General features: G+C 41.2%; 1 protein-coding gene and 1 pseudogene across 3 annotated transcripts in view; one reads left to right on the top strand and one right to left on the bottom strand.

Moving 5' to 3' along the window:
• Positions 1 to 12,488, bottom strand: part of LOC133140479 (dual specificity protein phosphatase 4-like) — a 257,554-nt pseudogene that overhangs the window by 125,165 nt on the left and 119,901 nt on the right.
• The window catches only part of tnksb (tankyrase, TRF1-interacting ankyrin-related ADP-ribose polymerase b), a 106,467-nt gene continuing 105,198 nt past the window's right edge, over positions 11,220 to 12,488 (top strand). For all 3 annotated transcript variants that reach the window (XM_061259960.1, XM_061259959.1, XM_061259957.1), the window contains exon 1: positions 11,220 to 11,677. In XM_061259960.1, coding sequence (XP_061115944.1) covers positions 11,233 to 11,677 — 445 coding nt within the window. In that variant the 5' untranslated portion in view covers positions 11,220 to 11,232. The remainder of the gene's footprint in view (positions 11,678 to 12,488) is intronic.

Genomic DNA, 12,488 nt, shown 5'->3' with positions numbered 1-12,488 from the left:
GACAGTAAATATGCAGATTAAATCAAAATCCTCTTTATTTGCTCACTGGTCTTCAAACAGCTCTATGTATATGTTTTATTTTGTAATGTATTATACAATGACCAATTATAAAATACCAACACAACTAAATCAACTTGTGTGATCAGTGCATATTATTTAATTTATTTATACAATTAAATAATGTCGGCTTGATTGATATGAACTACCAACATTCCTTCCCTGCCAAACTAGAACATGACCCAGGAGATTTTGTAAGTACATACATAATCTAGCAATGTATAGTCTTTAGAATTACTACTGTTAGTAATACTACATACACAAGCAGTGAGAATAATTTCTAGGTGTATTACAGTTTTTTTTACAATCACTTTGACACTAATTTCAGAACCTTGAGGAAATTTTTCAAAATTGTAGACAAAAAACTCAAAACAGTTCATCATTTTTCAGAACTGTAAACACTTTTTCAATTGCTTGGATACAATATACATGAAGCAAAACTAATTTGTTTGCTGAACCAATGTTTAAATGGCTGCTCTAATCAGTCGATTATAGTCCCTGTCCCTAAGAAGCCCAAGCCCAGCTGTTTAAATGACTATCGGCCCATAGCCCTCACATCTGTAGTGATGAAGTGTTTTGAGAGGCTGATCAAAAACATCACCTCCTCCCTGCCTGCCACTGCCCCAAACAGATCCACAGATGACGCTATAGCCTACATACTCCACTTAGCCCTAGCCCACCTAAACACCAGGAGGGGAAATTATGTTAGAATCCTGTTTGTCAATTACGGTTCAGCATTTAACACAATAATCCCCTCCAGACTGGCTACCAAGCTGAGAGACCGAGGTTTACACCCCTCCCTGTGCAGCTGGGTCTTTAAGGTAGTACGAGTAGGCCACCATGTCTCACCCCCTCTCACCCTCAACACCGGAGCCCCCCAAGGCTGCGTGCTGAGCCCTCCGCTGCACTCACTCTACACCCATGACTGCACGGCCACTTCAGACCGATGCTGACCACACAGCTGTGACGGGCCTGATCTCCAATGATGAGAAGGCCTACCTGACGGAGATTAACCACCTCAAGAACTGGTGCTAGGAGAACAGTTGCTGAACGTCAGCAAAACCGAAGAACTGATCTGGACTTTAGCGGGAAGCAGCAAAGGGGTTACCCCCCACTCAGCATCCGCGGGACTCGAGAGGGTGGACAGCTTCAAGTACGTTGAGGTACACATCACCCTAACATGGGCCTGCTCATATACTCCCTGGTGAAGAAGGCCCGACAGCGTCTCTACCACCTCAGACGTCTGCGGGACTTCAAGCTCCCTCTCAGGTGCTCAGGAACTTCTACACCTGCACCATAGAGAGAATCCTCTCAGGGAGCATCACCGCCTGGATGGGCAGCAGCACCAAAAAGGACTATCTGGCAGTCAGGAGGGCGGTCAACTCAGCTGAGCCAACCATCAGGACCACTCTCCCCAACCTGCAGGACATCTACAACTAACGGAAATGATCACATTTATGATCTCCAATCGCCTCCTATGTTGTGATGTGTCTCGCACCCACTGCAAAATACTGTAATGTAAAGAAAGCATATTCACAAACAACAGAAGTGCAAAAAGTAATTGGCTAAGTACTTGCCTCTGAATCCTTTTGTACCAAACTTCATAACTCACCTGCCCACTTTAAACTAGCCTGTCCATTTATTCTGCTGAATCTACCATCTATCAGGAAATTCAACATTGTGATGAAATCCTAATAAATGTTCATGCCATAGCACCCTGAATCTGAGAGAGAACATTGCCCTTTGGTTAGCCATAAATTCAATCAGCCATGCGGGTAATGTACTGTAATGGGAAAGCTCAGACCCTGTTAAGAAAGTGTACTACACTTTGCATTAAACAGACGGCTTTCAAATGTAATATTTCTCTGGTTGATGAAAGCTGCCGTTTGTGTCTTTGACCTCCTGTTATTTTACAGATTTTCCAAGGACATTTTAGGTTTTCATTACTCCAAACAGAATGAAATGGCGAATGAAAGGCCTATAAAGGCTGTTTGTTACAGGAAACACACGGTGAGCGGTATACAGGTAGCTCCGTGGGCTCTGATAGCAGAATGCCAGGACTGAGTGATCTCATGTCCTGGAGCTTTTATTAAGATTGTAAGATTTGATCCTGAAAATGTGCTGAAGGCAGAGCTGTCTTTCCCAAACTAATCCATCATGTAATTCCTTATTTGCTTAGATGTGCTGCTTGTCTGTGTTGTTTGAAAGCAATTTTATTCTCAAATGGCAGAGTTTTTCTTCTTTTTTTTTCCTCCAAGTATATTAATCTATTTTAGCTATCCATCAAGAAGTCAGCTGCAGCTTCTGGCACAACAAGAGCATCATTAATACACTTTTCCAGAATCTCATTAGGCAGGAATATTGCCAGAGTCACAGAGATTGATATTTGCAAGTTAGCATGTAGGGAAAGATAAAAAAGGACCAAACATTTTATTTTACTCACCATCCTGTTTCTATATTCTGCATAGTCAGATCCCTGAGAAATATGGCACCTGCAGCTTTGAGAAGATGGATGATTGTAGTAAAAACCTCAACAGCATTAAGCTGCTTTTACTAAATTTCTGCTGTGTAAGTTTCTACGTCTAGGACTTCCCATTATTTCCACAGCAGAAAATGGTAAGAAGTGCTCTTTTCCAAAACAAAGGCATCTTAAACCTTGTGTTGTCTTAAGGGTCAAAAATGACCCAAAATGCAAAAATGCCACTATGTTTAACAGCAGAGAAAACCCTCTAAATGGTATTTTTTCAACTTGAAATTTGATATAAAGTTTGTGATGCGTGTCAGGTTGTTTCCTCATGCAAAATAGATTTGGGGTTTAGAATTCAATTAAGCTGCTTTATTTTAGGGGTTTAGTGAAGGCAGGTCATTTTTCAAGTATAGTGGTTCAGACAGAGTTGTCTGTACAGTGGCTGTGCCTGTACATTATTACATTACATTACATTAATGGCATTTGGCAGACGCTCTTATCCAGAGCGACATACAACAAAGTGCAAAGTGCATACTGCTACCAATACAACAAAGATAAGGACTAGGGCATATTTAATTATCAGAATCTTTTTTTAAATACCACACCACACAAATATATGAATAAACAGCTTACCAAGCCAAACAAAACTAGCAAAGGTATCATCCTAATAACAGAAGTAAAGACAACAATTAAGGTTTACAGGGAGGTAGGGAGGGGTGGGGAGAGGTGCAGCTTGAAGAGGTGTGTCTTCAGTCTGCGCTTGAAGGTGGTAAGAGATTCTGCTGTTCTGACATCCACGGGGAGTTCGTTCCACCACCGTGGAGCCAGAACAGGCAGTAGTCGTGAGCGTGAGGTGGAGGTGCGGAGAGGAGGAGGTGCCAGGCGGCCTGTGGAGGCTGAACGAAGAGGTCTGGCAGGGGTGTAGGGTCTGATGATTTTTTGGAGGTAAGCTGGGGCTGACCCCTTGACTTGGATGGCTAGCACCAAGGTTTTGAATTTGATGCGAGCCATGACTGTGTAACTAAAATAGCCCGTGTCACCTGCTTATTGTTGCCTTTCTACCTCAGGAGAGACCTGGCTTCTGTGAAACCACGGAGGGGCAACATGCATCTAATTGCAGAAGTACTACATTTTCTTTCTTTCAGTTTCAAACTTTAGTTTTGGCATCCACTGCAAACCAAACAATTATAGTCTTTTTATAGTCGTCTTATAAAGCATATCTATCAAAACAAGTTCAGAAAGAAAATGAATATTAAAAGTGAAGGTGAAAGATTAATCTGCTATTTAAAGGTTTTAATGTATTTCATGAACTTTTTTAAAAAGTACTTGAGGAAATGTTATGAAATACCTGAAAAGCCCTGGCTGAGTTGATTCATGGTTTGGTACATTTTTGGTACAGCAGAAAAAAAAGTCACGAACAAATTAAAAAAAACTGAACAAATTAACATCAGGGTGAACTTTGAGTTCTGAAATTAAGTTTTGCACTGAATTTGAATATAACTACACATGTGTTAAAGGACTATAAAGACTATAATTGCTTGGTTTGCAATGCATGCCGAAACTAAACCGAAACTAAACTCAGAAACTGAAGGAAAGGAAATGTAGTTCTGTGATTGTAGTACTACAATCCTCTGTGGTTTCACAGAAGCCAGGCCTCTCAATATGCAGGTGACTCAGGCTATTTTAGTTACACAGTGACACAAGTGACTGAACAGTGCCACACTGCCACTGTTACAGTCTGTGGGGAGGACCCTGAGTGATCTCCATCTGATACTCTGCTGAATTTTACTGTATAATCACTTACTAGCACTTTTATTCATCAGAGTAATACTGCTGCATTCTATGGTGGAATGAAAAAGCTATGCCACCACAATTCCACTATTCCACTATCCATAACTATTAGACCCAATAAAGATCCAACCATCTGCTGCAATTACCATCCCCTACGTTTGATCAACTGTGACAACATCACCTGTAATGCACTAGCCAACAGAATGGAATAGGTAATCACATACTGTATCTAATTCACCCAGGCAGAACCATCAAAGGCGAATGCCGCGAATAACGTATTGCCCATTCAGTCTAAAGTACTGAAGACTTAAAGGACGTCTGACGGTGTCAACTGGAGCTTTTTATCTGCTACACTGAATTTTTGTTTCATATATTAGTTTTGATTTATTCAGTAGGTTGAAATCCTGTCTCTCACAGCATGCCTAATCACAAACGGCCTCCCATCAGAATGCTTCACACTGCAGTGAGTCACAAATCATGGATATGCACTGACCCCAGGCCAGCACTATTCCCCATATTGTTAGAGCCCCCTGTTGCTGCACCAGCCAAAACAAAAACATCACCAGAATACAGATTTCAGACACTTCCCATAAAATAATTTTATATGCAGATGGCATTCCCTTATATCTGCAAAATCCAATAATCTTCCTGCCAGCAGTCTTCAATTTAAGAAAGACATTCTCAAAAGCATGAAGCTACTCAGTCAGCTGGACTAAATCCACATTGTCAACATTTCTGTGACTTCTCTCAACATCACACCGGGCAACAGATGCCATCAGATACCTAGGTATTAATATTTCCACTAATATAGCAGTTTTTTCTTTTATTTAATATAGTTCTCAAAACCATTGAAACAATCTATCCATTTTGGTCACTGACAGAATAGCAACAGTTAAAATGAATATATTACCAAAAATAAACTATACACTCACTGAGCACTTTATTAGGAATACCTGTACACCTACTTATTCATGCGATTATTTAATCAGCCAATCGTGTGGCAGCCGCATCTGTGGCTTGATTGTTGGTTCCAGATGGGCTGGTTGATTATTTCTGTAGCTGCTGATGTCCTGGGAGATCACGCACAGTCTCTAGTGTTTGCAGAGAATGCTGCAGAAAAACAAAAAACATCCGGTGAGCAGCAGTTCTGTGAGCAGAAACGCGTTGTTAATGAGACAGGTCAGAGGAGAAGGTCCAGACTGGTCAAAGGTGACAGTAGCACAAATAGCTATGCATTAGAACAGTGGTAGATGTCTAAAAATGACAATGCAGAAAGGCATAGTTATTTAACAGCTTTAAGATTTAAAAAAAGAATAAATGAATACATAAATAACAGTGTTAAGATAAATAGTGAAGAATAATTGCATAGTCATTCCAATGCAACCAAATTATGCTGTCATAGTATGTACAGTAGGCTCCAGAATTATTGGCACCCTTCATAAAATATATTATTAAACAACACTGATAATAATCTATGTCTATGTAATGTTCAAACATATAGGAAAACTATATACTTTTATTTCAATACATATACATTAATGTTTAAATGTTTTTAAGTCAGTAATCTCATTATTTCTGAAAAGCATAGGCGTTAAAATGAACAATTATTGTGAATAAAATCAAATAAAATTGAATTGGCAATAACATTTTACTTAGAAAGTGGCAATCTACGATTGACTTTGTTTTGGTGGATTTAGCGGCCACCCATGGTGACTGGCGGTCATAACAGGTCTCTTCTACACTTTAATTCCCATAGTTCCTAGCGACATACAGCCTTCTCACACTTTTCCCTCTTCTGATCATCGGTGTGGTTTCCTTTCTTTGGTCACTCTTGGGTTCATGCCGCTCCTATTTTCCTGTCAATGCCGGAAGTACGTGTCACGCAACACGTGCGTATATTTGCAAGGGCAGGAATGGAGTGCCTGTCTCCAACTTAAAATTTGAATATATGAAAATGAAATTAAAATGCAAATGGTCTCAATGGGCGGCACGGATGGTGCAGTGGGTAGCACTGCCGCCTCACAGCAAGGAGGTCCTGGGTTCGAATCCCCGTCGGCCGGGGCCTCTCTGTGCGGAGTTTGCATGTTCTCCCCGTGTCTGCGTGGGTTTCCTCCGGGTACTCCGGTTTCCTCCCACAGTCCAAAGACATGCAGGTTAGGCTGATTGGAGAGTCTAAATTGCCCGTAGGTGTGAGTGTGTGAGTGAATGGTGCGTGTGCCCTGCGATGGACTGGCGACCTGTCCAGGGTGTATTCCTGCCTTTCGCCCAATGTAAGCTGGGATAGGCTCCAGCCCCCCTGCGACCCTGATCAGGATAAGCGGGTTCAGATAATGGATGGATGGATGGATGGTCTCAATGGTCATTGCTAGAGATATGCCAATGGGACTATGTCTCCAATATTGTATTTGTTCATATGAAAAAAAACATATATTTCCCGTTTCATTTAGTTCATCTCAGTCTAAATGAACCATAGTGTGTTATTAGATCATGTCCAGTTTCACTAAAGTAGAAAAATGAGGTAACAAACATGCAAAATCCCTTTGTCATCACCACAGGAAAAGCCGAATAACTCAATTCAAAGTGACAGAGGGTTATACATACCACTTAGCATTGTAAAGGAAATAATATAAAGGCATAAAACATATGGAATGAAAACTTGCCAGGAAGAGGACGCAAGTGCACGTTGTCCCCACTGATGGTGAGGCAGGTCAAAAGACTTAATGGCTGTCATCTTTGACAGTGGTGTTTGCACAAAGTATTAAACAGGGGTGGCAATAATTGTGAAACCTGTTTTTTGTTTGAAAAATGAAAAATGTAAGACTTTGGATGATTCCATTAAATCATCAATAAACCACACTACTTTACATATGTTGGAAAATAAATCTTATGTCAATAATTCATATTTTTTAGATAATTTTACATAATGGCATATTTTTTCTGCATATTTATCAGGCGTGCCAATAATTCTGGAGCCCATTGTATGTGTCATGGTGACATGCCGTCTGCTGAAGACACAGTCTTGGCCCCGCCTACTGGTGGACAGGGCACACGCACCTGGGTTGCGTTAAATAATCAGCCCAGCTTCTGAAAGTGTGGTCGTTTCCACAGTATGGGGCCGAGACCAGGAGATCACTCCAGAGTGATTTTGTGTTGGTGTTGGCACTCTATGTTTAAATTGAAATGTTTGCATTTGCGACACGGATGGTGCAGTGGGTAGCACTGCTGCCTCACAGCAAGGAGGTCCTGGGTTCGAATCCCAGTCGGCCGGGGCCTCTCTGTGTGGAGTTTGCATGTTCTCCCCGTGTTTGCGTGGGTTTCCTCCGGGTACTCCGGTTTCCTCCCACAGTCCAAAGACATGCAGGTTAGGCTGATTGGAGAGTCTAAATTGCCCATAGGTATAAGTGTGTGAGTGAATGGTGTGTGTGCCCTGCGATGGACTGGCGACCTGTCCAGGGTGTATTCCTGCCTTTCGCCCAATGAATGCTGGGATAGGCTCCAGCCCCCCTGCGACCCTGTTCAGGATAAGCAGGTTAAGATAATGGATGGATGGATGGATGTTTGCATTTGCTGAAAGCCTCAAAAGACAGGAAATTAAATTGCTCAGTCCTAACTTGCTCTTCATGGTGCTCTAGTGGCTAAAGTACATGACCAGGACCCGGAAGGTTGGAGGTTCAAGCCCCTGTGTAGCCTCGATAATCGCAAGTTGTCTAGAGGTAGCAAAGCATCCCCACATGATTACACTACCATCACCATATCTTTGTTTTTGTATGATGCTTGTACTGTGATGTATTTGCTTTACACTGGACATAATGGGACCCATATATTTCAAAATGTTTTTTTGGCTCATCTGTCCACAGAAGATTATCCCAAAAGGTTTGGGGGATAATACAGGTGCTCTTGGCTAGAAGTGGTTCCACCTTGCTGCTCTCTCATCAACCTTCTTTGCCCAGTCTCTCTTATTGTATGATGCACATCCCCCTTATGAACTGCAGCAGCAGAGGAAGGAATGGGAGGTGGAGGTGGATGTACAGGTGGTGAGTAGTGTGCAGGTGCTGTCTCAACCGGCTGAAGGGTTGTCCCCTGAACTGCGACAGTAGCTCCAAGATCCATGTTCTGGCCCATGGGACGCACCAGATTCTTTGTTGACTACCGTAAGCTGAATTTTGCTGATCTATTTTGATGACATAATTAAGTATTCTGCTGATTTCTCCAGCCATCTTGGGCACCTGGAGCAGGTATTTGGCCGGTTACAGGGCCATGGATTGAAACTATGTCGGCCAGACCTGGAATAAAATTGAGCTAAGGTAAAAAAACAAAAAAACTAGTGTTTATTCATGCAACTTCTGAATTAGATACTTTTGTTCTTATATTGGAACATGGGTTGTAAAGCATAAGCTAGGCATGGGGGAGCCTGATGTTTTATTGCCCTGCATTGCAAATAAGAGGCTGATGAGAATCTAAACTTCTGTTCTCGCTAGTCTTTTTAACAATCTGGCATGGCTGTTTTGCAGTTTCATTATGTCACAGTTTTTTGTATGATATAAATATGAATGCAGCGGATGGGGTTAATCACTAATGTATGGGTGAAATGTGATGCGCTTTTTGGTGTAAAGCTTGATGTGATTGTGGGATTCATAAATCAATTGTTAAATGAATAATTCATAAATTAATTGAGGTTACTTTCCCTGGTGTGTACCACTGCATGCTAACAAGTTTGCTTTGAAGGCAGTGTATTGTGCCATCTGCTGCCCGTTTTGCCTGCTAATTGTGCTGTACAAGTTTTAGGAATAAAACCACTTTGTGTGATGACTGCTTCAGGGGGATCCAACTCTGAAAACAATGTGTGGAACAAATAAAGTACAGGGTAACACATACTCATGCCTAATTGGTCATTGTCCAGTAACAAAGCTAATGATGGGGGGGGGGGGGGTGTCCATGATGACAGACAATTTTGAATCTCTCGGGGTAGGTCTACCTGAAGATTGTGGTTGGCTGGTATTTAAAGCAACCAGGGGGCTGCAGCTCCAGTATAGAGCTAGATGTAGTAGTAATGGGAAAAACATGTCCAAAACAGGGACTCTTATACCTCTTTCACACAGAAGCAATGACCTGCGAATATGCCGTGTTCCTTTCTGGTGTGACCCAGGGGTGCGACCCTTTTCTCAACCTGGGAATTACCCAGGATGGACACGGCTCGGCTTTGGTATGAAAGGGGGAATCAGCGAACCTCATTGGTTACGGCCAGAGACACGCTAGTAGCCTATGTGGGCAACGGTGCTTGTTAAAGTTTTGTTTTAAATCATGTTTTAATTTAAAATCAGTTGTGACCTTTTTATTGTTTCACTACCTTTCTAGTATTAGGCAGCTCATATTTTTAACACTGGCCTAAGTTTCAAGAACAGTCCATTGACTCAAATATTCATAACTTAATTCTTAAAACAGTCATCTCACAAATGATGATGTTCGTGAACAGCTTCATGTTTTATTGTAGGCTACAATGGTTAGAGTTAGAATCGGGGTGTGAATCAATGTGCATTTTAAAAATACATTCCATATCTCTCCGGCCAATTGCCAGAAGTCTAGACCATGCTAAAGGAGGGTGTAAATATCAGTGTGCTGGTAGCATTGAACCTATTGAGCGATTGCCATTTCATTGTATAACAGTCAATATCAGGCGGCCTGTAGTATAGTGGTTAAGGTACATGACTGGGGCCCACAAGGTTGGTGGTTTGAATCCCAGTGTAGCCATGATAAGCTAAGCCCTTAACCCTGCATTGCTCCAAGGGAGGATTGTCTTTTGCTTAGTCTAATCCACTGTATGTCACTCTGGATAAGAGTGTCTGTCAAATGCCATTAATGTAATGTAGTATCTAATATTGTATTTGAAAACAAAACTGGGCGGTCTCAGGTTTATCTTACAATGCCCTTTTAGTAGATAGTAAAATTTGAAGAATTCCACAAACAGCATTTTCTGTGTTTGGCAATGCTATTTAAGCATAAAGCATAAATGCTATATCTGGAATAAAAGCAATATTAAACATAAAAACAAGAATTGGTTTGACAGTAACATGTCTGGTTTCTCGCAATAACAACAGTTTTTGTTTTTTGTTTTCTCATGAGCTGCTGGGCTACAGTTTGTGTGTCAAAGAGAGAGTATGACATTGTAGCTAGAGCTATATGGTCTGTCCATGTTTCTGAGACACAGCTGTCATGAAGTAGCCTATAAACCCACTTCCATGGAGAGGAGGTGTACCCTCTGGTAGTTTATCATTGGGCATCGTTTTAAAGAGATGATTGGTTCAAAGCCTGGTCGTTTCCTTATAAATGTTTCATGTCTCTTTTAAGATAAGAGTTTATCCATGCAATGTGCTTGTATCCCACTTTTGCCCAAATGTCCAAAAAGCATGTTGTTTTTGTGGTAATTTGCCGATTGTCAACATAGTGCTTTTTCCAGAAAGAGATTTGTGAGCCGTTTTCCACACGTTTTGAAATAGTGGTCAGAATAAGGTTGTTTTATGAATAGACTAATCTACACACCACTATATTCAGAATATCTCTAATAACACTTTGGAAATACTTCATCCATAAAATGAAATTTGAATAAGAAGCTCAGATTTAGTATCTTTCTTAGTGATTTTGAAACTACAAATAAGCTGTAACCTGTGTAAAACTAAAATCTGTTGTTGGTTTGTTGAATGATGAGTCCTCACATTTAGCTATTTTTATTTTATTTGTTTATTTATTGATGTATTTATTATTCCTGTTAATCCTCTGACTTGTTTATGTTTTGTAGATATTTTCCAACAACAACAACAACAACAATAATAATAATAAATCGATACCGGAAATAGGAATTTTCCATTTCCCGGAAGTTGAGGAAAGCTGTTTTTGTTGCTGAAGGGACTTGTGTTGTGAAAATGGCGGCGTCTCGTCGCTCTTCGCAGCAGCAAAGTCTGCCATCCCCTCCTCGGAACACCTCGCTCTCTTCGACTCCTCCAGGTTCTCCATCAATGCCAGTTGGGGCAACGAGTTTGGCTCCGGCGGGCGCTGAACAGGACAAGAACGGGGATTCGGACATAACATTGGCCTCCCCCGATCTCCCCGCTCCGGCCCTGAGTAGTAGTAGCAGCACCAGCTCAACTACAACAACCACCGGCGGGGGCAGCAGCGCAGGCTCCAGTCCCGAGTCAGGCAATACTAGCCCGGGGGGCGGCAGCTGCGGAACCAGTGGGGCTTTTCGGGAGCTGTTTGAGGCCTGCCGCAATGGAGACGTATCGCGCGTTAAAAGACTTGTGGACTCGGTAAATGTGAACGCCAAGGACATGGCTGGGCGCAAATCTACCCCTCTACACTTCGCTGCAGGTCAGTTCACTAGATATGTTTTCATTTGGAATACGCTACCTTTTTACTAAATACATCGACAGCTATGTTTCGTGAGTACCTCACGTTGGCAAGCTAACAACAGCTAGCTTTCTGTAGAGTCAAGTCGTACTGGCTAACTAACAAGCTAGCTAATAACCGATATAACTTCAAACATTAACTAGCTAATCTCGCTAATGTTAATTATCGAATTTAGACTGTAGACAACTTTTAAGTTACGGTTACTTGTTTGTCTTGGTTCACGTAGCTAACATAATTCAGTCATTTAAACCTATCTAGCTAGCTATCTTATCTAGATTTCACTTCATAATGGTTACAGAGCCTCCCTAAAATACAATATCCGTTTTGAATGGTTATTCGAATTTCCTTAGTCTTTCCCGTCTAACTGGACATTAGGATGCACATATTAAAATGGCACAGAACATTATATAATGTTAATGATTGGTTTAGATATTCTGTTTTGGTTCCACCTATTTACACCTGAGATTTGAAAGGAAAAATAGTAATGTCTTTACTATGAACTATGTTTTGCCCAACTTGAGATGAACACCTATATATTGCCTCAAGCCTCGAATACTTTCAAAACATCATGAGGGTTTGGTTGTGAACTTTCTCAAAGGGTTTACTATCTTGTAACTTCTGACTTTACTGTCTGTTTTTGTAAGCATATGTGACAGAGCCATTGTTAATTTGCAGTATATAGCTACTACAGATAATTACACTAAATCTGTCATTTTCATTGCTGCCTGACTAATTTACACTGATCAAAAAATTAAGGGAACACTTAATCATC

Source organism: Conger conger, chromosome 11, assembly GCF_963514075.1.
Source record: "Conger conger chromosome 11, fConCon1.1, whole genome shotgun sequence".
NCBI classification, from domain to species: domain Eukaryota; kingdom Metazoa; phylum Chordata; class Actinopteri; order Anguilliformes; family Congridae; genus Conger; species Conger conger.
The sequence above is the reverse complement of the archived record's forward strand: the minus strand, read 5'-3'. Positions and strand labels throughout refer to the sequence as shown.